General features: G+C 48.1%; 1 protein-coding gene across 1 annotated transcript in view; it reads right to left on the minus strand.

Moving 5' to 3' along the window:
* CMTM4 (CKLF like MARVEL transmembrane domain containing 4) overlaps positions 1 to 22234 on the minus strand; it is a 30446-nt gene that overhangs the window by 3186 nt on the left and 5026 nt on the right. The window contains exons 2-3 of the mRNA XM_075326973.1: positions 7287 to 7463; positions 1376 to 1474 (exon numbers count right to left, since the gene is read on the minus strand). Of these exons, the coding sequence (XP_075183088.1) occupies positions 1376 to 1474; positions 7287 to 7463 (276 nt within the window). The remainder of the gene's footprint in view (positions 1 to 1375; positions 1475 to 7286; positions 7464 to 22234) is intronic.

Genomic DNA, 22234 nt, shown 5'->3' on the forward strand with positions numbered 1-22234 from the left:
GGCTCAGTGGTTAGCACTGTACTACATATAATGCAACACTGTGGCTGAATGTTTAGTAGTATACTATATATAGGGTAGCAGCCCGTTGGCTCAGTGGTTAGCACTGTACTCTATATAGGGCAGCATGGTGGCTCAGTGGTTATCACTATTATATATAAAAGGTAGCATGGTAGCTCGGTGGTTAGCGTAGTACATATATATGGCAGCATGGTGGCTTGGTGGTTAGCATTGTACTATATATAGGATAGCAGCACGGTGGCTCAGTGGTTAGCACTGCACTATATATAGGGCAGCATGGTGGCTCAGTGGTTATTATATATAAACGTAGCTCGGTGGTTAGCATAGTACTATATATAAAGCAGCTCAGTGGTTAGCATGGTACTATATAAGGCAGCTCAGTGGTTATAACATGTATAAAAGGTAGCATGGTAGCTCGGTGGTTAGCGTAGCAATATATATATATATATAGCAGCACGGTGGCTTGGTGGTTAACATTGTACTATATATAGGACAACACGGTGGCTCAGTGGTTATCACTACAATATATAGGGCAGCACGGTGGCTCAGTGGTTATCAGTATTATATATAAAAGGTAGCACGGTGGCTCAGTGGTTAGCATAGTACTATATATAAGGCAGCACAGTAGCTCAGTGGTTATGACTGTATACAGGGCTGCACAGTGACTCAGGGGTTAACACTGTACTATATTTAGGGCAGCATGATGGCTCGGTTGTTAGCACTGTTTCTTTGCAGTGCAGGGGCCCTGGGTTCAAATCCCACTAAGGACGACATCTGCAAGGGGTTTGCTTGGGTGGGTTTCCTCCCAGAAACCAAAAACATACAGATAGGGAATCCTGAAAACTTTTGAACTCCTGGGCAAACCCCTTTAAAACAAAAATCAAATGACCAATTCAGCTCAGCTACGTCTGCGGAATCCTTACTCAGGCAGCCACTAGGCGGCGCTAGAGACCACCATAAGCCGCACATCTGTTCTGCTGGATATGCCAAGTAACAGAATACTTCCAGAACGGAGTTAACTATTCACATTCCAAAGTCATCAGTGACGGCTCCTATTACGCTTTTACCCCACAGTTCGCCTGTTGCTGATGAATTTGTCATATGTTTTCTTAGATTGCATTTTCTTAGCGATTTTGGTTTTGTTTTTTTTATTTTGTTTTTTTCTTACGTAAAGAAGTGTCACAATTAACCGGAGCAGACACTGTGTGCCTGGATGTCAATAGTTTGCCAAAAAAGTTGAGAAAAAAAAACAACAAAATGGTAATTTAGATCACGAGGGGTTAACTCACATTCCTTTTTGTCTTTTTAATGGAAAAATAAAAAAAAATAAATAAACTTCAGAAAGCGATTTTCTTACCGCTGCAGAAATTTCCGCCCCAGATTTGTGGTTCAGCGATGCCAAAATTACAGAGGCAATGAAGAAAAACAGAGCGCTCAGCCCAGTGTTCACCAGATCCTGAAAAACAAAAAACACCAGACACAATGAGGACGAGGAGGGAAGCAGCAGAAACACGTGGGCAGACGTGGCAGCACCGGGGGCGGGGGGGCACATCTCTACTTACAGTGGTCAAAACCTCGTGACAATAAAAAATGCTGAAAATCAGGAAAATAACTGGAGATGCAGCGCCAGGACATGGGCGGGCATAAAAAATGCCAAATGTGCCCCAAGATCTTGATATTGGTGGACTACACGACGCCCGGTGTTTAGGATGGGGCTATATTACAAATCCTAGACCCCTTTGGCACTGCACAGAACAACCTACTGCATGTTTCATTCCAGCCTGGCTGAAATCTCCACACCATGCCAAAGGGATCAGAAACCCCCTCAGCCCCCCACCTCCTTTATTTATTTTCCTGCTATCAATATGATCAAATACAATTTCGACCTTTGATTCCTCCTCGAATCCCTTTGGCACTGCACAGAGATTTGCTTACAACGACCTATTGCATGTTTCATTCCAGCCTGGCTGAAATCTCTGCGCCGTGCCAAAGGGATCAGAGACCCTCACCACCTTTGATTATACCTCCTGCCTTTAGCAATATGCTCAAACACAATTTTGACCTTCTCAGACCCCTTTGGCATGTTGCATTCCAGCCTGGGTGAAATCTCTGCGCCGTACCAAAAGGGATAGGAGCCCCCCACCCCCCTTTGATCATTCATCCTGCCTCTATCAATATGATCAAATGCAATTTTGGCCTCATTTCAGAAACAATAGGGCTCTATACAGACCCCTTTGACACGGCACAGAGATTTGCTCACACCAACCTACTGCAGGTTTCATCCCAGTCTGGCTGACATCTCCATATCATGCCAAAAGGGATCAGAGCGACCCCTCCACCTCCTTTGATCATTCATCTTCCTGCTATCAATATGATCAAATACAATTTGGACCTTGGATTCCTCCTCAGACCCCTTTGGCATGTTTCATTCCAGCCTGGGTGAAATCTCTGCGCCGTACCAAAGGGATAGGAGCCCACCACCCCCTTTGATCATTCATCCCGCCTCTATCAATATGATCAAATGCAATTTGGACCTTGGATTCCTCCTCAGACCCCTTTGGCATGTTTCATTCCAGCCTGGGTGAAATCTCTGCGCCGTACCAAAGGTATAGGAGCCCACCACCCCCTTTGATCATTCATCCCACCTCTATCAATATGATCAAATGCAATTTTGACCTTCGATTCTGCCTCCTTTCAGAATCAATAGGATTCTATACAGACCCCTTTGGCACTGCACAGAGATTTGCTCACAACAACCTACGGTACTGCAGGTTTCATTCCAGCCTGCCTGAAATTTCCACGCCATGCCAAAGGGATCAGAGCCCCCCCACCTCCTTGGATCATTCATCTTCCTGCTATCAATATGATTAAATACAATTCTGACCTTTGATTCCTCCTCAGACCCTTTTGGCACTGCACAGAAATTTGCTTACAACGACCTATTGCATGTTTCATTCCAGCCTGGCTGAAGTCTCTGCGCTGTACCAAAGGGATAGGAGCTCGCCACCCCCTTTGATCATTCATCCTGCCGCTATCAATATGATCAAATGCAATTTTTACCTTGGATTCTCCTTCAGACCCTTTGGCACTGCACAGAGATTTGCTTACAATGACCTATTGCATGTCTCATTCCAGCCTGGGTGAAATCTCTGCGCCGTGCCAAAGGGATCAGAGCCCCTCACCCCTTTTGATCATACATACTGCCTTTATCAATATGCTTAAACACAATTTTGACTTTGGATTCCTCCTCAGACCCCTTTGGCACTGCTCAGAGATTGATTTTTTTTTAGCAAATATATAAAATGCATGTGTAAGGAGAAGGGGAATCTATTCTCCTTTTGTATCATTTCGCTGCATTTTATTTTTTTTTATATAATTATTTTTTTTTAAATCAGATCTTTTTTATTAAACAATTAGGAATCAATAGATAAAATATATTGCATCTTATATAACTAGTAAAGGTGTGTATTATATAAATTATTTTACAGATCCACAGTGAAATCTCTGCGCAGTGCCAAAGGGGCCGGAAAGCTCTAATGCGCCTTGTCTCAGAAAAAGCAATAATATCAAAGATTAGATTCTTTCCGTGTGATCGAGTGAGAGACTAATCTTGAATTAAGCCCCATGTTATAAAGACAATGGGTCTACGGAAAGCTTGGACCCCTTTGGCACTATGCAGAGTTTTCTTTTTTGGCAAAAAAAAAAATATAAATAAATAAAGTGCATGTGTAAGGGGGAAGAGGAATCTACTCTCCTTTGGTATCATTCGGCTACATTTTTTTTTGTTATTTTACAGAGCCACAGTGAAAGCTCTGAGCAGTGCCAAAGGGGCAGGAAAGCTCTAATGCGCCTTTTTTTGGAAAAAAGCAGCAATATCAAAGATTAGATTATTTCTGTGTGATTGAGTGAGAGACTAATATTGAATTCAGCCCCATTTTATTAAGGCATTGGGTCTATGGAGAACGAAGACCCCTTTCACACTATGCAGAGATTTAATTCTTCCCAAGTTTGGATAGTTCAAAATAAAGTCCATTCATACCTGAACTGTCCAAACTTGGGAAGAATGAAATCTCTGCATAGTGCCAAAGGAGTCCGAGCTCTCCATAGAGCCATCATGTTTGTACCATGCAGACCAAAATAATAGTCCTTCACACCTGAAATCTCTGCATAGTGCCAAAGGGGTCTGAGCTCTCCCTTAAGCCATCATGTTTGTACCACACAGACCAAAACAAAGTCCATTCATACCTGATCTGCGTGGTACAAACATGATAGCTTAAGGGAGAGCTCCGACCCCTTTGGCACTATGCAGAGATTTCAGGTGTGAATGGATTATTATTTTGGTCGGTGTGGTACAAACACGATGGGTCTATGCAGAGCTCAGACCCCTTTGGCACTATGCAGAGATTTCTTCCCAAGTTTGGACAGTTTAGGTATGAATGGACTATATTTTGTTCTGTGTGGCACAAACATGATGGCTCTATGGAGAGCTTGGACCCCTTTGGCACGATGCAGAGATTTCAGGTGTGAATGGACTATATTTTGGTCTGTATGGTACAAACATGATGGTTGTATGGAAAGTTTGGAACCCTTTGGCACTATGTAGAGATTTCTTCCCAAGTTTGGAAAATTCAGGTAAGAATGGAGTATATTTTGGTCTGTGTGGTACAAACATGATGACTTTATGGAGAGCTCGGACCCTTTTGGTACTATGCAGAGATTTCAGGTGTAAATGGACTATATTTTGGTCTGCATGGTACAAACATGATGGCTCTATGGAGAGCTCAGACCCCTTTGGCACTATGCAGAGATTTCAGGTGTGAATGGACTATATTTTGGTCTGGGTGGTACAAACACGATGGGTCTATGGAGAGCTCGGACCCCTTTGGCACTATGCAGAGATTTCAGGTGTGAATGGACTATATTTTGGTCTGTGTGGTACAAACATGATCGCTCTATGGAGAGCTTGGACCCCTTTGGCACGATGCAGAGATTTCAGGTGTGAATGGACTATATTTTGGTCTGTGTGGTACAAACATGATGACTTTATGGAGAGCTCGGACCCCTTTGACACTATGCAGAGATTTCAGGTGTGAATGGACTATATTTTGGTCTGTGTGGTACAAACACGATGGGTCTATGGAGAGCTCGGACCCCTTTGGCACGATGCAGAGATTTCTTTTGTCCCAAGTTTGGACAGTTCAGGTATGAATGGACCTTTATTTCCACCTCTTCTGGAAATAAACGGACCCTCGTTACCCAGAAGCTTGTGCTGACGGGATTAACCCTATCTGGCCCAGATGGATTTAGCAAGACATAATTGTACTTGTTGATTATGTCCGGGCATCGGCTTCTCCCCTATGAAGGTCCACAGGCTCCATAGCTTTCTATAGGGCTACATGGCAGTAGTAGGGCGGCTGAGAAGACCTATTGCACAAGCAAATCCCTTTCACACGCCATTAAACGCCCTCCGCCTGCTGCCAGCACTCGCTGCGAGCTCCTGGGTTAAGTTATCTACGAGGAGAGGCCCCAACAGGAAGCCGACACATGCCTTCCATTATATTCATTAACAGGCCGGGACAACAAATCCCACAGGGCCCGGCACCGAGCGCCGCTCTACAAGGAGAGCGCAGCCGAATGCAATGACACGGGGTATCTCATTCACGTAACATGGCACCAGGGAGATGGGGGCAGGGACGGGGGTCCGAGTGTGTACAGAGGGCTCCCCCACACCCCGAGACGTCATGTCCTTCCACAGATGCCTCAGAGCAGCGTGCAAATGCAGCCCACATCACAGGCACCGACTGGGAATCAAAGGCAGTCAGCAGATTTCCCGCGACGGCCGGCCCCGAACTCTGTGTACTGCTCAACATCTGGGCCGCAGGATACAATGTCTACCCATTATGTCTATGTCCGGGGTCTTTTGAGGGCACTTAAGACCCTGCAACCTATTAGATGATGGCCTGTGTATGGCCGATACATGGACATCCGCTCTTGGGGTCCGTATCCTAAAAATTCTAAAACCCTGCCCTCCAAAAACATTACCCACCCCAATAAGATAGGATCTAGCGCCCTATATATGGATGGAGCACATGGAAGATGTGAAAAAGTAATCATTCCCCTCCACCACCTTCTCAAAAACTGTTACAGCCATTAAGGGGTTATTCCTAGAGGAAATGTTTATGGAGTAGTGGGGGTCCGACTTGCTGAAAATGTAATAGTGGGGGTCCGACTTGCTGAAAATGAGATACTTCATGGAGTAGTGGGGGTACGACTTGCTGAAAATGTAATAGTGAGGGTCCCACTTGCTGAAAATGTGATGGTTCATGGAGTAGTGGGGGTCCAACTTGCTGAAAATGTGATGGTTCATGGAGTATTGGGGGTCCCACTTGCTGAAAATGTGATGGTTCATGGAGTAGTGGGGGTCCCACTTGCTGAAAATGTGATGGTTCATGGAGTAGTGGGGGTCCCACTTGCTGAAAATGTGATGGTTCATTGAGTATTGGGGGTCCCACTTGCTGAAAATGTGATGGTTCATGGAGTATTAAGGGTCCGACTTGCTGAAAATGTGATGGTTCATGGAGTAGTGGGGGTCCGACTTGCTGAAAATGTGATGGTTCATGGAGTATTGGGGGTCCCACTTGCTGAAAATGTGATGGTTCATGGAGTATTGGGGGTCCGACTTGCTGAAAATGTGATGGTTCATGGAGTAGTGGGGGTCCCACTTGCTGAAAATGGGACACTTCATGGAGTAGTCGGGGTTCAACTTGCTGAAAATGTAATAGTGGGGGTCCCACTTGCTGATATGATGGTCCATGGAGTAGTGGGGGTCCCACTTGCTGAAAATGTGATGGTTCATTGAGTATTGGGGGTCCGACTTGCTGAAAATGTGATGGTTCATGGAGTAGTGGGGGTCCCACTTCCTGATCCGCTCTATCTTTTTTGCTCAGCTATATCCATCTGTGCTACAGATCAAAGGGGCGTTTTAGGGCCTCATCATTGGGATTGTGGGGGTCTCAACATTCAGACCCCAACTGATCCTTGGCTAGGCTATAAGGGCCATTCCCAACATTTGAGGTTATCACTTACCCAAGGCTCGGAGTTGGTTCCATCAGTCGGACCCCCACCCATTCCAAGACCATTGATGAACAGTGTTGGCCGTAATATGGTGGGTGCTATGCGAGTGGCTTCCTGAGACTATCGGAGGCCTGGACCATCCAGGGTCTCCAGACAACACACTCGGACAGAAGAAGGATTTCCCTAGGACTCACCGTCAGGATCCAGTTGATGTGAGGGACTCGATCGTGCAGAGACAAGCTGAACATGAGCAGCAGCACGCCGGTCACCACGAAGGCGCTGCAGCTGACGAACTCGAAGAAATACAATCCCTCACACGGCGAGCACTCCATGATCGTCTCAATGCAGATGAAGGCAAGGAGAGCCAGGACCTAGGGTGGCAAAAAAAAGGGGGCAAATTAGTGTTTGCAAAGATCTGTCACCGTCCCCCAAAACCTATAAGTGGTCAAATGTCTGAAATTATGTGCAACATTTATCCGTGTGCACAGATGTCACCTTTCCATGCATGCAACAGAATTCATCTACCTTTGCCCTCGGTATAAGGGAGACCTACCCAAGGAGTCTCCATCACAAAGAATTAAGGTTCCCCCCAATGAAGGAAGCGAGAATTTAATATTTCCCTTTTGGAATGTCAGAAAGGATAAATCACCGGGGCGAGCGAACTGGGAGTAGCGTGAAAGAACGGCGGCTGCGTGCCGGAAGAGAGGAGGCGCCTGCGTGCCGGACGAGAGGAGGCGCCTGCGTGCCGGACGAGAGGAGGCGCCTGCGTGCCGGAAGAGAGGCGGCGCCTGCGTGCCGGAAGAGAGGCGGCTGCGTGCCGGAAGAGAGGCGGCTGCGTGCCGGAAGAGAGGAGACGCCTGCGTGCCGGAGGAGAGGAGACGCCTGCGTGCCGGAGGAGAGGAGCCGCCTGCGTGCCGGAGGAGAGGAGCCGCCTGCGTGCCGGAGGAGAAGAGCCGCCTGCGTGCCGGAGGAGAAGAGCCGCCTGCGTGCCGGAGGAGAGGAGCCGCCTGCGTGCCGGAGGAGAGGAGCCGCCTGCGTGCCGGAGGAGAGGAGGCGCCTGCGTGCCGGAGGAGAGGAGGCGCCTGCGTGCCGGAGGAGAGGAGGCGCCTGTGAGACGGAGGAGAGGAGGCGGCTGCGTGCCGAAGGAGAGGAGGCGGCTGCGTGCCGGAGGAGAGGAGGCGGCTGCGTGCCGGAGGAGAGGCGCCTGCGTGCCGGAGGAGGCACAACACAAACGTTAGGAGAGTAACGCATCCATGCCCGAAGAGGACACAAGGTCCCAAATTGCAGACCTTCAGCTGCAAAAAAACTACAACTCCCAGCATGCAATAGAAAACTCACATTATACAAATCCGCCAAGTTCTGCGTCCCCGGCACATCCAGCCCTGCAGGGGCGCGTGCACCACCAGGGAGCCGTTCTCAAGGAAACCAAATGTGAAGAATCTGGGAACATAATTACGGGTTTCCTTCCTCCTTGGATAATTAATAGACCAGACGCTGCAAATATCCACGGCTTTCAGCGAGAAGAGGATATTTATAACCCATCTGATGCTCGTGACACCGGCCGGGATGGATGGACCCGATATCCTCCCCTCCTCCGGATTATACATCCCGTCTATTATTCACCCAAATCCCAAAATGTAAACCTTATACTCTATCAACAAGACAAAAGCTAAACTTACTGATCAGGGTGCCACCATCGATCCCGACAACTGTCTTCAATAGAGCGGAGATGCTCATGCTCGACCTCCAGCAGTCCCATAGACAATGCTGGTTGAGCATGAGCATCTCCACACCATTCAAGTCTTCGGATCCAGAGTACCAATCCAACTATCACTAGGGCCTCCAATGATCAGTAAGTTATTCCCCATCCTATGGCTGTCTTGAATAGAGCCGAGATGCTCATGCTCGACCTCAAGCAGTCCCATAGACAATGAATAGAGTGGAGGTCAAGCATGAGCATCTCCACACCATACAGGTCAATTCTTTGGTTCCAGAGTACCCAAGTATCATTAGGGTCCACAGTGATCAGTAAGTTATCCCCTCTGCCATTGCCATGGCTGTCTTGACTAGAGGAGATGCTCATGCTCGACCTGTAACAATCCCATAGACAATGAGGTCGAGGATGAGCATCTCCACACCATTCAAGAGTTTCGGATCCAGAGTACCAATTCAAGTATCACTAGGGTCCCCAGTCATCAGTAAGTTATCCCCCATCCTATGGCTGTCTTGAACAGAATGGATAAGCTCATGCTCGACTTCCAGCAGTTCCATAGACAATGAATTGAGTGGAGGTCGAGCACGAGCATCTCCACATTATTTAAGTCTTCGGATCCAGAGTACCGAAGTATCACTAGGGTCCACAGTGATCAGTAAGTTATCCCGTCTGCCATGGCTGTCTTGAATAGAGCAGAGATGCTCATGCTTGACTTCCAGCAATCCCATAGACAATGAATCAAGTGGAGGTCGAGCATGAGCATCTTCACACCAGTCAAGTCAAGTCTTCTGATCTAGACTACCAATCCAAGTATCACTAGAGTCCCCAATGATCAATACGTTATCCCCCATCCCATGGTTGTCTTGAATAGAGCAGAGATGCTCATGCTCAACCTCCAGCAGTCCCATAGACAATGAATAGAGTGGAGGTCGAGCATAAGCATCTCTACACCAGTTAAGTCTTCGGATCCAGAGTACCGAAGTATCACTAGGGTCCACAGTGATCAGTAAGTTATCCCCTATCCTATCACTTTGGATTCTGGGAACACCCCACCCCCTTAATTTTTGTTTATACTGGTTTACCCAACAACAGAACTTCCAAATCTCCAGCACTGAATTAACAATGCTGTCTGCCACCACTAGAGGGAGCTACTCTGCACATAGCTTTAATATTGAGTGCAATGCATAGACGGCACGCAGTGAGCTCCCTCTAGTGGTGGCTGCAGGAAGAAAGAATTTATCATTTCAATGGAATGTCAATGATAAAAATATTCTCCAGAAAATGATGAAGCGAGAAGTGATCCAGTCGGATTTATACAGGACATTAATCGCCCGATGCACAGAGCCTAAGGCCGAGTTCAGACAATCCAGCTGTGGCGCTACGTCTACACTCCTGATCCCCCCCGTCACCAATACTTAGATACATCCCGTGGAGGGCATCCGAGCAGCGATTTACTCCAGGCATGTGCAATGCTGATGATCTAGGCCGCACGCTCTCCTCCCTCGTGCTCCGGTAACATGATTCGCAGCAAAGTTTCTACCTGGTTTCTTGTCTTTTTTTAGATGTGGAAGGTTAAATAAGGAGTCGCGCTCCATGCCAATGTAAACTCATCTGCAGCGCTGGAATACAGAGGATTTACATTTATACCAGTGAGGGGTTTCAGCTTCTCGAGAAGCTCCAGCTCCAAGATATACAAAAGGATTTAGACATGATGAGTCCCCAGACTCCGAGCACTTTGGAACCCAAACAAATTTGTCATTGGCCACGATTCCTTCCAGCATGACATCTATGTGATGTGTATACAGCAGTCTATCTCCCGTGTGATGTGTATAGGGCAGTCTCGGCACCTCCTGCGGGATGTGTATACAGCAGACTCAGCACCTCCTGTGTGATGTGTATACAGCAGTCTCTGTGTCTCGCGTATGATGTGTAAAGGGCAGTCTCAGCATCTTCTGTGTGATGCGGATAAAGCAGTCTTAAGATTTGCCATGTGAGGTGTATAGAGCAGTCTCGGCACCTCCTGTGTATACCTGTTTGTGATGTGTATACCGCAGTCTTTGCATCTCCTCCCGTGTGACATGTATACAGCAGTCTTGGCATCTCCCGTGTGATGTGTATACAACAGTCTCTCAGCGCCTGTTTGTGATGTGTATACAGCAGTCTTGGCGTCTCCTTCCGTGTGACGCACATACAGCAGTCTCTGCATCTTCTGTGTGATGCGCATACAGCAGTCTCGCCATCTCCCATGTCATGTATATACTGCAGTCTCACCATCTCCCAATGTGACATACACTGCAGTCTCGGCATCTCCTATGCAATGTGTATACAACAGTCTTCGCCTCCTGTGTGATGTGTATACAGCAGTCTTCGCCTTCTGTGTGATGTGTATACAGCAGTGTTCGCCTCCTGTGTGATGTGTATACAGCAGTGTGTCTCCCATGTAATGTTTATGACAGTCTAGCAGCGCCTGTGTATGATGTGTATACAAAAGTCTCTGCATATCCCGTGTGACGCGTACACAGCAGTCTCAGCATCTCCTGTGTGACGTGCAAATGACAGTCTCAACACCTCACTTGATATATATACGGCAGTCTCTGTGCCTCCTGTGTGATGTGTATACAGCCGTATCGGCGCCTCCTTTGTGATCTGCATATGGCAGTCTCAACGCCTCCCATGCTATGTGTATACGGCAGACTCAGTGGCTCCTGTGTGATATGTATACAGCAGTCTTGGCACCTCCCATGCAACGTGTATACAGACGTCTGGGCGTCTCCCATGCGACGTGTATACAGCACTCATGGCGTCTCCCATGCGATGTGTATAATATATATACAGCTGTTTCGGCGTATCCTGTGTGATGTGTATACATCAGAATCTTAGGGGCTCCCCTGTGAGGGGTCTACCGCAGTCCTGGCGCCTCCTGCATGATGTGTATACAGCAGTCTTGGCATCTTTGGTGTGATGTGTATACAGCAGTCTTGGCATCTTTGGTGTGATGTGTATACAGCAGTCCCAGTGATGCACTTTATTAATTATGAACATTCACTATATTACTACTCACAAATTTAGAATTTCATTAACGACGCAAAGATTCTCCGTACATGCCACTGCATAATTTAGATTACCTGCGGTGTCTGATATCACAATTTAGTCAGAATATGTCATGTGTAGCTCAAGATAACGGTTACTCTCATATATACCAGAGGCGCCAGGAAAGTCAGTCACTGCTGTGTTCAAGGATCACGCATTAGGTGATAGAGATGTTTCCTCCAACAGGGGGACACCAGAGACAAATTTCTCCCTTCTGGAGTAGAGCTCATTTGCATACCATTTTTCCCCAAGCTGCACCGCCAGACCCGTAAGACTTGTCAGCCTCTATTACGAGAGTTGTATCGTGAGGTAGCACAGCACACCTTCCCCACTTTCTGCACAAGAAAGGCTAAACCTGTCATTTGGACATTAGAAGCAAGAGTCCCTGTGATCAGTTGATTGCCAGCAGGTCATTTTGGAAAAAAGTGATCAGATTGTCTCACTTCAAATTACGCTTTGGATACATCCAGGTTGTCCGGTGTCGGCCAAGACGGATATCCAGGCGACACAACCCGAGACATCGTCCACCCACTACCAGCAGCGCCCGGATGATGTGGACGCTCCGCAGCTCTTCCCCAGGACACAGAATCCGGCACGAGATTGAGTTGCTTCTGGAAACCGGGCACGGGCTCCACATTCCTCCGTCTGGGCCGCTCTTCCCCCTCGTTAGACCACAAGCCATGTATTTCTGGAAGGGAGAGGGCTTTCAACCTCCAGCTGCTGGAGAATCTAGGGCAGACATGTCTATAGCTGAAGTGCACAGAGAACGGCTGGGGGACAGCATCCGGATTACCAGAGGGGCCGCTCCGCACAGCGGACCCCCAAAATATTCCAGAGCTGCAAGATCCTACTATATTCATCTCTCATTGCTCCCTACTTCTCAGAGTCTAAACCAGGGACCCCCAAACCTGCGGCTCACCAGCTGTCGGGAAACTACAATTCCCAGCCTGTCCTCACCAATGGGCAACACAATGGGAGCTGGCATCTCCAGGTAGGGTCCACGACAGGTTAGGTTAGCAGATATCTAACGATGGAGACCCCCACTAGCTTTCCAATTCAGAGGCCCTCCCGCTAGCTCTCCAATTCAGAAGCCCCCCCCGCTAGCTCTCCAATTCAGAAGCCCCCCCACGCTAGCTCTCCAATTCAGAAGCCCCCCCGCTAGCTCTCCAATTCAGAAGCCCCCCGCTAGCTCTGAGTCAGAGGCCCCCACTAGCTCTCCGATTCAGAGACACCCCCCGCTAGCTCTCCCATTCAGAGGCCCCCCCGCTAGTTCTCCGATTCAGAGGCCCCCCCGCTAGTTCTCCGATTCAGAGGCCCCCCCCCCCCCCCCGCTAGCTCTCCAAGTCGGAGATCCCCCGCTAGCTCTCCAAGTCGGATGCCCCCACCACTAGTTCTCCAATTCAGAAGCCCCCCGCTAGTTCTCCGATTCAGAGACACCCCACGCCAGCTCTCCGATTCAGAGGCCCCCCCCGCTAGCTCTCCAATTCAGAGGCCCCCCCCGCTAGCTCTCCAATTCAGAGGCCCCCCCCGCTAGCTCTCCAATTCAGAAGCCCCCCTGCTAGCTCTGAGTCAGAGGCCCCCCTGCTAGCTCTCCGATTCAGAGGCCCCCCCCCACTAGCTCTCCAATTCAGAGGCCCCCCCCACTAGCTCTCCAATTCAGAGGCCCCCCCCACTAGCTCTCCAATTCAGAGCCCCCCCCAGCTCTCCGATGTGGAGAACAAGGGTGCAGACGCATTGTTTGTCAATTAATCCATTAGCATTTATAACTTATCCAATAGTGCAAATTTAATTTAAAGGGGTCCATCCTCAGGATTAGCCATTAAAGTTTGGGGGCCACGGCTGAGCCAGACAAGTCCAGGACCACCCCATCAGCAGCGACATCTTGGAAGCTTCCTATCAGCTGGCTGACCCCAGACTCACACTGCATTGCTGACAGGTCCGGATTTCTGGGAGCCCCCCGATCGGCGGCTTCTCCGGCCGCACAGTCCCTGATACGAGGAGGAATTTGCTTTCATCATAAGCCGCAATTGTTAGAATTTTTGTAGCCAGGGAACGAGTTAATCTACGGCGTGGTCATCATCAGACGGCGCAGGAATGCAGCGACGTGCACTTATAGGGTGACCTTTCAGAAGGGCAGAGAATTCACAGGCAGAAATCCGAAATACCAGCCGACAGAAATATCCAGAATGGGCGCAGACCCCTAAAGCCCCCGTTACCAATATAACCAAGGCTGCAGCCGGAAGCACAAACCAGAAGCGCGCCGTCCTAATGCACAGTTTATCCATTTGGGTTTATAATCTCCATACTCGAAAAAGTTGCAGAGCTTTGTTTTTTTTTTTGCATGCACAAACTGCAGAAGCATCTCCCTCCTACCCCCTCACCTCACTTACTGAAGACATTTTTTAATTCAGAATCAAATTGTAGGGGGAGGGGGGAAACTACCAGCTTCGGTGCCGCACTTTAGCCATTTCCAGTTGGAGAAGTTGAGGTCAGTGTTTTGTCTCCTATGTCCCTTCAGAAAGAGCCGCTGCCACACTGCTCTGGGGGCGGCTTATGCCCTAGAGAAAAAAAAAGGATCGGCAGTTGGATGTTGCGGATCCTTATCTCTCCTGACACCATCATACACAGACTATTGGCCAATACCATCAGGTCCGGCCAACAATACATTAATGTGTACAAGAGCCTTAAAGCGATTGTCTGGGTTTGGGACAAGTCTGCTAAATCCTGACAGTGTGTTTGGTGCACTGTCAGGATTCCCTGGTACAAGCAGGTGATTTGTATACTTGGGACACTTTCTCACCACAGAGACTTTTAAAGAAGCCGTACACATCTATTTGGCACATAACCACAAGTATACAAATCACAGGCAACCTGGAAGATGACCGTCCGCTCACACCGGCAAAGCCGAGGAGTTGTGACAGTATGCAAACTTTTGAACGAAGCCAGGACAACCCCTTTAGGATCAGCCTATAAATCTGAAACATTGGGGGGGGAAGGGGGGGGGGGGGGGGTCTCAATGCCCCTTTAAAAAAAAATAAATATAAAATAAAAATAATATATGATATGATATAAGATAAAATTTGCTGATGACCACCGGTGGAGAAGAGGATTATCTTCCTTGTTGCTGCTTCACCAACAACATTGTAAATCAGTTATCAAATAATGAGCACAAAACACGAGGTCTGAGAAGGACAACACAGATCGAGGGTCACAAGAGCTGACGCTCCGTCTATCACAACACGGGGGCAGTAGCAGGACACAGCAGTTACTAATATTCCCAGATCACCTGCATGTAACCACATACGACCCCAAATACAAAGTATCAAATAGTTACCAAAATATCCAACTTCGTCACAATCATAGGAAACCAGAGGAGATGAGATCAGCCGACCTGTGCAGCCCCCGATGCAGCCTAGTGCCGTCCCCCCGATGCCGCCTAGTGCCACCCCCCCGATGCCGCCTAGTGCCGCCCCCCCCGATGCCGCCTAGTGCCGCCCCCCCCCGATGCCGCCTAGTGCCGCCCCCCCCGATGCCGCCTAGTGCCGCCCCCCCCGATGCCGCCTAGTGCCGCCCCCCCGATGCCGCCTAGTGCCACCCCCCCCGATGCCGCCTAGTGCCACCCCCCCCCGATGCCGCCTAGTGCCACCCCCCCCGATGCCGCCTAGTGCCGCCCCCCCCCGATGCCGCCTAGTGCCGCCCCCCCCCCCCCAATGCCGCCTAGTGCCGCCCCCCCCCCTATGCAGCCTAGTGCCGCCCCCCCCCCTATGCAGCCTAGTGCCGCCCCCCCCCTATGCAGCCTAGTGCCGCCCCCCCCCGATGCAGCCTAGTGCCACCCCCCCGATGCCGCCTAGTGCCACCCCCCCGATGCCGCCTAGTGCCACCCCCCCCGATGCAGCCAAAAACACAACTGGTAACGTTACCAGAATATTTGCCGCTAAACCATGTGAGGTCTGAGGAAAGGAGAAAGCCTCAACGTTCAGGGGCCTGGGAAAGTAAAATTATACAAACGACATCTGGTGGATGGATGCCCATCACCGAAAATTAATTATTGCAATTACTAAAATTGTTGCTCCCCCCCCTCACCTTAATATTTGGTTGCAGTTATTTATTCCAAACTGTAAGGGGCGCAATCAGTCGCTTCCTATAACCATCCACAAGCTTCTTCTTCCTCTCACCTGGAATTTTGGACTCTTCTTTATAAACTGATCCAGGTCTCTCATATCTGAAGGCTTCTTCTCTTCTCCCAACAGCAATTGTAAGATCTCAAAACAACCCCAAACATCTCTGACCTCCACCATGTTTGACTGTAGGTAATGTGTTCCTTTCTTTGCAGCCTTATTCAGTTTTCGGTAAACAGTAGAATGATGTGTGTCACGAACCACCGGGGGGGTCACTCAGAAATCCCCCGCGCTGGCTACCAGTACGTCACAATCGGGGGGTAACAAGTGGGGGTCACCCCTCCTTTATACCTCCCGACCGACAGACAGAGCACGTGACGCGCTCTCTAGCGCCCCTCTTATAGTCAGGCCAATTATGGAATTGCCCGACAATAAGCAAGGAGGCCGCTATACTACTTATGCCGATTATTGAAGGGTCCCCGGTGAGAGTAGGGTATATATTCCCCCGACCTCCGCGGGCGGAATATATAAAACCTCCCCGAATCTCACTGGCCTCCCCACAATAATCCTTGGCACAACTCGCTGCCACCAACCGCTTCACGGTAACTATTAGCCGAACACACAGACGTGGGATTCAAGATCGAGATAACAGAACAGCCCAAGATTAATTATATAATTTAATCAGCCTAAAGCACACTAGAACTACAATATATACAATAGGGAATCTACAGAATATACATATGTCAGAGTACAGTTACAGATAAAGCATGGGTTACAAACAGGTATGCAATTCAATCAGTTACCTTGTGCGTCTGGCCACAGGGGGGCGCTGTAGACCAGGTTTCCAGGAACTCCCACAGATGTTTCCTACACGTGACCCCCAGCGAAAGAACGCTGGAAAATGGCCGAAGTAGGGTTATCAACCTGGGCAAATCCAGGTCCCCTCCTACCTTCGTGACCTCACAGGGAGCACTGCTCCACCCCTGGCTGGAGTTATGGACAATCCACAACATGGAATATGGGCCATAACTTTGCCTGGGAGCGTCGTAGGCGGACGCCAATGCTCTCATTGTGACAGTTATGAATTTAGCTACAGAATGAGAGGACTCATGACTCGTCTACTAGTTCCACATTGGCTGATATCACGCCTGGGGTATTTCCCAAGCTCCCGCTCCCATAAAAAGGGTGTGCCAGCATCGTCCGCATGCGGAGACACCATTTTTATGGTTGCCATATTTATCGGAAATATGGCTTGCGAGATATGAACCATTTTTTACTGGAGTCGTTCTGTCTGGATACTTCCAAGCTTGCTAATTAGATAGCAGCCCCTACCACAGGGTCACGGCAGGGAGTCCTCCTGTGTCCATTGTTCCCACATCATCTCATCTCCATATCACAGGAGATGGCCATGGAGGTGTAACACCTTCACAGATGCTGGACATTGAGAACAAGAAGGGAGGGGGGCACTGCCAGGGAGTGATGAGCGATTATGACTGGAAGTCATAATTCATCTTCATATCCCGGGATTTGCCTCACAATGTGGTTTACCAAAAAGCTCCATGTTGGTCTCATCTATCCACAAGATGCTTTCTCAGAAGGATTTTAGTAACCCATACAGTTTGGCAAACTGCAGTCTAGCTTTATATCTCTGTTAGCAGTGGGGTCCTCCTAGGTCTCCTCAATAGCCTTTCAGTTCATTCAGATGTGGGCGGATAGTTTGTACTGACACCGATACCCCTTTGGATCTTGATTGGGGTTACGTATCCACCATCCAGACTATCCTGCGTTGCAGCCTTTCTCCAATTCTTCTCTGCTGTCCATGTCCAAGAATATTAGCTACAGTACCCTGGATTTTAAACCTCTTGAATATGTTGCGCACCATGGACAAAAGGAACATCAAGATCTCTGTAGATAGACTTCTTGTGATCTTGAAATTTTTTAGATTTTTTCAACAATTTTGGTTCTCAAGTCCTCAGACAGCTCTTTTCCTCTGTGTTCTCCATGCTTAGTGTGGCACACAACACAAATTGAGTCAGCTTCTCCCCTTTTTATCTGGTTTCAGGTGTGATTTTCATATTGCCCACATCTGAAATGCGCATCACATGCTTGAAACAAAAGTTGTTCACAATTTTGGAAGGATGCCAACAATTTTGCCTGACCCATTTTTAGGGCTGTGTGTTAAAATATATCCAGGTTTTTCTTTTGTTCTTCCTCTTTTTTTGGGGTGTCTTGTTCAAATATACACAAAACAAATAAAGAAGTGTACCTGCAATAATTTTCTGGAATAAATACTTCAGCCATGACCATATAGATGCAGAGTGTATGCAGCCTCCCAGTACAGTCTAAAATATAAATATATATTACACACGCATACATATATACATATATATATATATATACACACACACATATACATACACACACACATACATATATATACATACACACACATATATACATACATACATACAAATACATACACATATATACACATACACACACTATATATAGGTAAACTGGTCCAGACAAAATTGGTTTCAAGCATGTGGTGCCCCTTCAAACTCACCTGTAGAAAGTAACAGGTGTGGGCAATACGAAAATCAAGGGGAGAAGATTACTCTAATCTTTGCATTGTGTGTCTGCCACACCAAGCATGGAGAATATAAAGAAAAAGAGAATGGTCTGAGGACCTCAGAAATTGCAACAATCTCAAGGTTACAAGTCCATCTCCAGAGATCTTGATGTTCCTTTGTCCACAGTGCAAAACAAAATCAAGACATTTACAACACATGGCACTGTAGCTAATCTCCCTGGATGTGGACGGCAGAGAAAAATTGATGAAACGTTGTAACGCAGGATAGTCCGGTTGGTGGATAAGCTCCAAATCAAGCTCCAAAGAAGTTCGAGCCGTCCTGTAGCTCAGGGACATCAGTGTCAGCGCAAACTATTCGTCCACATCTGAATGAAATTAAACACTATGGAGAAGACCCAGGAGGACCCCACTGCTGACACAGAGACTGAAAAAAGGCAAAATGTATAGGAGTAACCAAAATCCTTCTGGGAAAGCAGATGAGACCAAGATAGAGCTTTTTGGTAAATCACAGGAGGACAATGACCCCGAACACTTGAAGAAGCCCCCATAAATGGATTTAAACAAAGTGCTGCAGAGTTCAGCAATGAGTCCAGATCTAAATCCCATTGACACCTGTGGAGAAATCTTAAAATTGCTGTTGGGAGAAGAGAAGACTCCTACAATATGAGAGACCGGGTGGAGAATATAAAGAAGAGTCCAAGATTCCAGGTGAGAGGAGGAAGAAGCTTGTGGACGGTTATAGGAAGCGACTGATTGCACTTATTTATTCCAAAGGGTAAAGGGTGCAACCAAATATTAAAGGGTTAATCCCATCTCCTGGATATCCCAATATGTAGTAGGTGTAATAATATTAATCAAAAACCTCCAATTAGAAATGTAGTATAGTTCTCCTGATTAGCCATGTCTCTTACCTCATGTGCAGGGCATTGCAGCTTTGGTATCCATAATTACGTCCACTCATAATGACAGTTAGTTGCTCGTGGTTGTAACCATGGATACCTGCAATGCCCTGCACATGAGGTAAGAGACATGGCTATAGAAGGAGAAATATACTACATTTCTAATTGGAGGCATTTGCTAATATTATTAATTATTATTATTATTATTATTATTATTATACCTACTACATAATAGAATAGGATCTTGGAGATGGGATTAACCCTTTAAGTTGATGGTGGCAATAATTCTGTCCGATCCACTTTCTAGAACAATTTCGTGGGTGCCAACACTTTCGAGCATGACTGTTTATGTACATATGTGTGTATACATAGTGTACGCAGCCCCCCCCCTGCACAGTGTATACAGTATATAGTGTGCACAGCCCCCCCACTACAGTGTATACAGTATATAGTGTACACAGCCCCCCCACTGCACAGTGTATACAGTATATAGTGTACACAGCCCCCCCACTGCACAGTGTATACAGTATATAGTGTGCACAGCCCCCCCACTGCACAGTGTATACAGTATATAGTGTGCACAGCCCCCCTGCACAGTGTATACAGTGTGCACAGCCCCCCTGCACAGTGTATACAGTATATAGTGTGCACAGCCCCCCTGCACAGTGTATACAGTGTGCACAGCCCCCCCCCCCTGCACAGTGTATACAGTATATAGTGTACACAGCCCCCCCACTGCACAGTGTATACAGTATATAGTGTACACAGCCCCCCCCACTGCACAGTGTATACAGTATATAGTGTACACAGCCCCCCCCACTGCACAGTGTATACAGTGTATAGTGTGCACAGCCCCCCTGCACAGTGTATACAGTATATAGTGTGCACAGCCCCCCTGCACAGTGTATACAGTGTACACAGCCCCCCCCACTGCACAGTGTATACAGTATATAGTGTACACAGCCCCCCCACTGCACAGTGTATACAGTGTGCACAGCCCCCCCACTGCACAGTGTATACAGTATATAGTGTACACAGCCCCCCCCACTGCACAGTGTATACAGTATATAGTGTACACAGCCCCCCCCCCACTGCACAGTGTATACAGTATATAGTGTAAAACAGCCCCCCCCCACTGCACAGTGTATACAGTATATAGTGTACACAGCCCCCCCCACTGCACAGTGTATACAGTATATAGTGTACACAACCCCCCACTGCACAGTGTATATAGTGTACACAACCCCCCCCACTGCACAGTGTATACAGTATATAGTGTGCACAGCCCCCCTGCACAGTGTATACAGTATATAGTGTGCACAGCCCCCCTGCACAGTGTATACAGTGTGCACAGCCCCCCCCCCCCTGCACAGTGTATACAGTATATAGTGTACACAGCCCCCCCACTGCACAGTGTATACAGTATATAGTGTACACAGCCCCCCCCACTGCACAGTGTATACAGTATATAGTGTGCACAGCCCCCCCACTGCACAGTGTATAGTGTGCACAGCCCCCCTGCACAGTGTATACAGTATATAGTGTGCACAGCCCCCCTGCAGTGTATACAGTGTACACAGCCCCCCCCACTGCACAGTGTATACAGTATATAGTGTACACAGCCCCCCCCACTGCACAGTGTATACAGTATATAGTGTACACAGCCCCCCCCTGCACAGTGTATACAGAATATAGTGTGCACAGCCCCCCTGCACAGTGTATACAGTATATAATGTACACAGCCCCCCCTGCACAGTGTATACAGTATATAGTGTACACAGCCCCCCTGCACAGTGTATATAGTGTACACAGCCCCCCTGCACAGTGTATACAGTATATATAGTGTACACAGCCCCCCTGCACAGTGTATACAGTATATATAGTGTACACAGCCCCCCCTGCACAGTATATATACAGTGTACACAGCCCCCCCTGCACAGTGTATACAGTATATAGTGTACACAACCCCCCCCCACTGCACAGTGTATACAGTATATAGTGTACACAGCCCCCCCCTGCACAGTGTATACAGTAGTGTGCACAGCCCCCCTGCACAGTGTATACAGTATATATAGTGTACACAGCCCCCCTGCACAGTGTATACAGTATATATAGTGTACACAGCCCCCCCCCCTGCACAGTGTATACAGTATATAGTGTGCACAGCCGCCCTGCACAGTATATATACAGTGTACACAGCCCTCCCTGCACAGTGTATACAGTATATAGTGTACACAGCCCCTCCACTGCACAGTGTATACAGTATATAGTGTACACAGCCCCCCTGCACAGTGTATACAGTATATAGTGTACACAGCCCCTCTGCACAGTGAATATAGTGGACATAGCCCCCCTGCACAGTGTATACAGTATATATAGTGTACACAGCCCCCCCCTGCACAGTGTATACAGTATATAGTGTGCACAGCCCCCTGCACAGTGTATACAGTATATAGTGTGCACAGCCCCCCTGCACAGTGTATACAGTATATAGTGTGCACAGCCCCCCTGCACAGTGTATACAGTGTGCACAGCCCCCCCCCTGCACAGTGTATACAGTATATAGTGTACACAGCCCCCCCACTGCACAGTATATACAGTATATAGTGTACACAGCCCCCCACTGCACAGTGTATACAGTATATAGTGTACACAGCCCCCCCACTGCACAGTGTATACAGTATATAGTGTACACAGCCCCCCCTGCACAGTGTATACAGTATATAGT

This window comes from Anomaloglossus baeobatrachus, chromosome 10 (assembly GCF_048569485.1).
Source record: "Anomaloglossus baeobatrachus isolate aAnoBae1 chromosome 10, aAnoBae1.hap1, whole genome shotgun sequence".
Lineage (NCBI taxonomy): Eukaryota > Metazoa > Chordata > Amphibia > Anura > Aromobatidae > Anomaloglossus > Anomaloglossus baeobatrachus.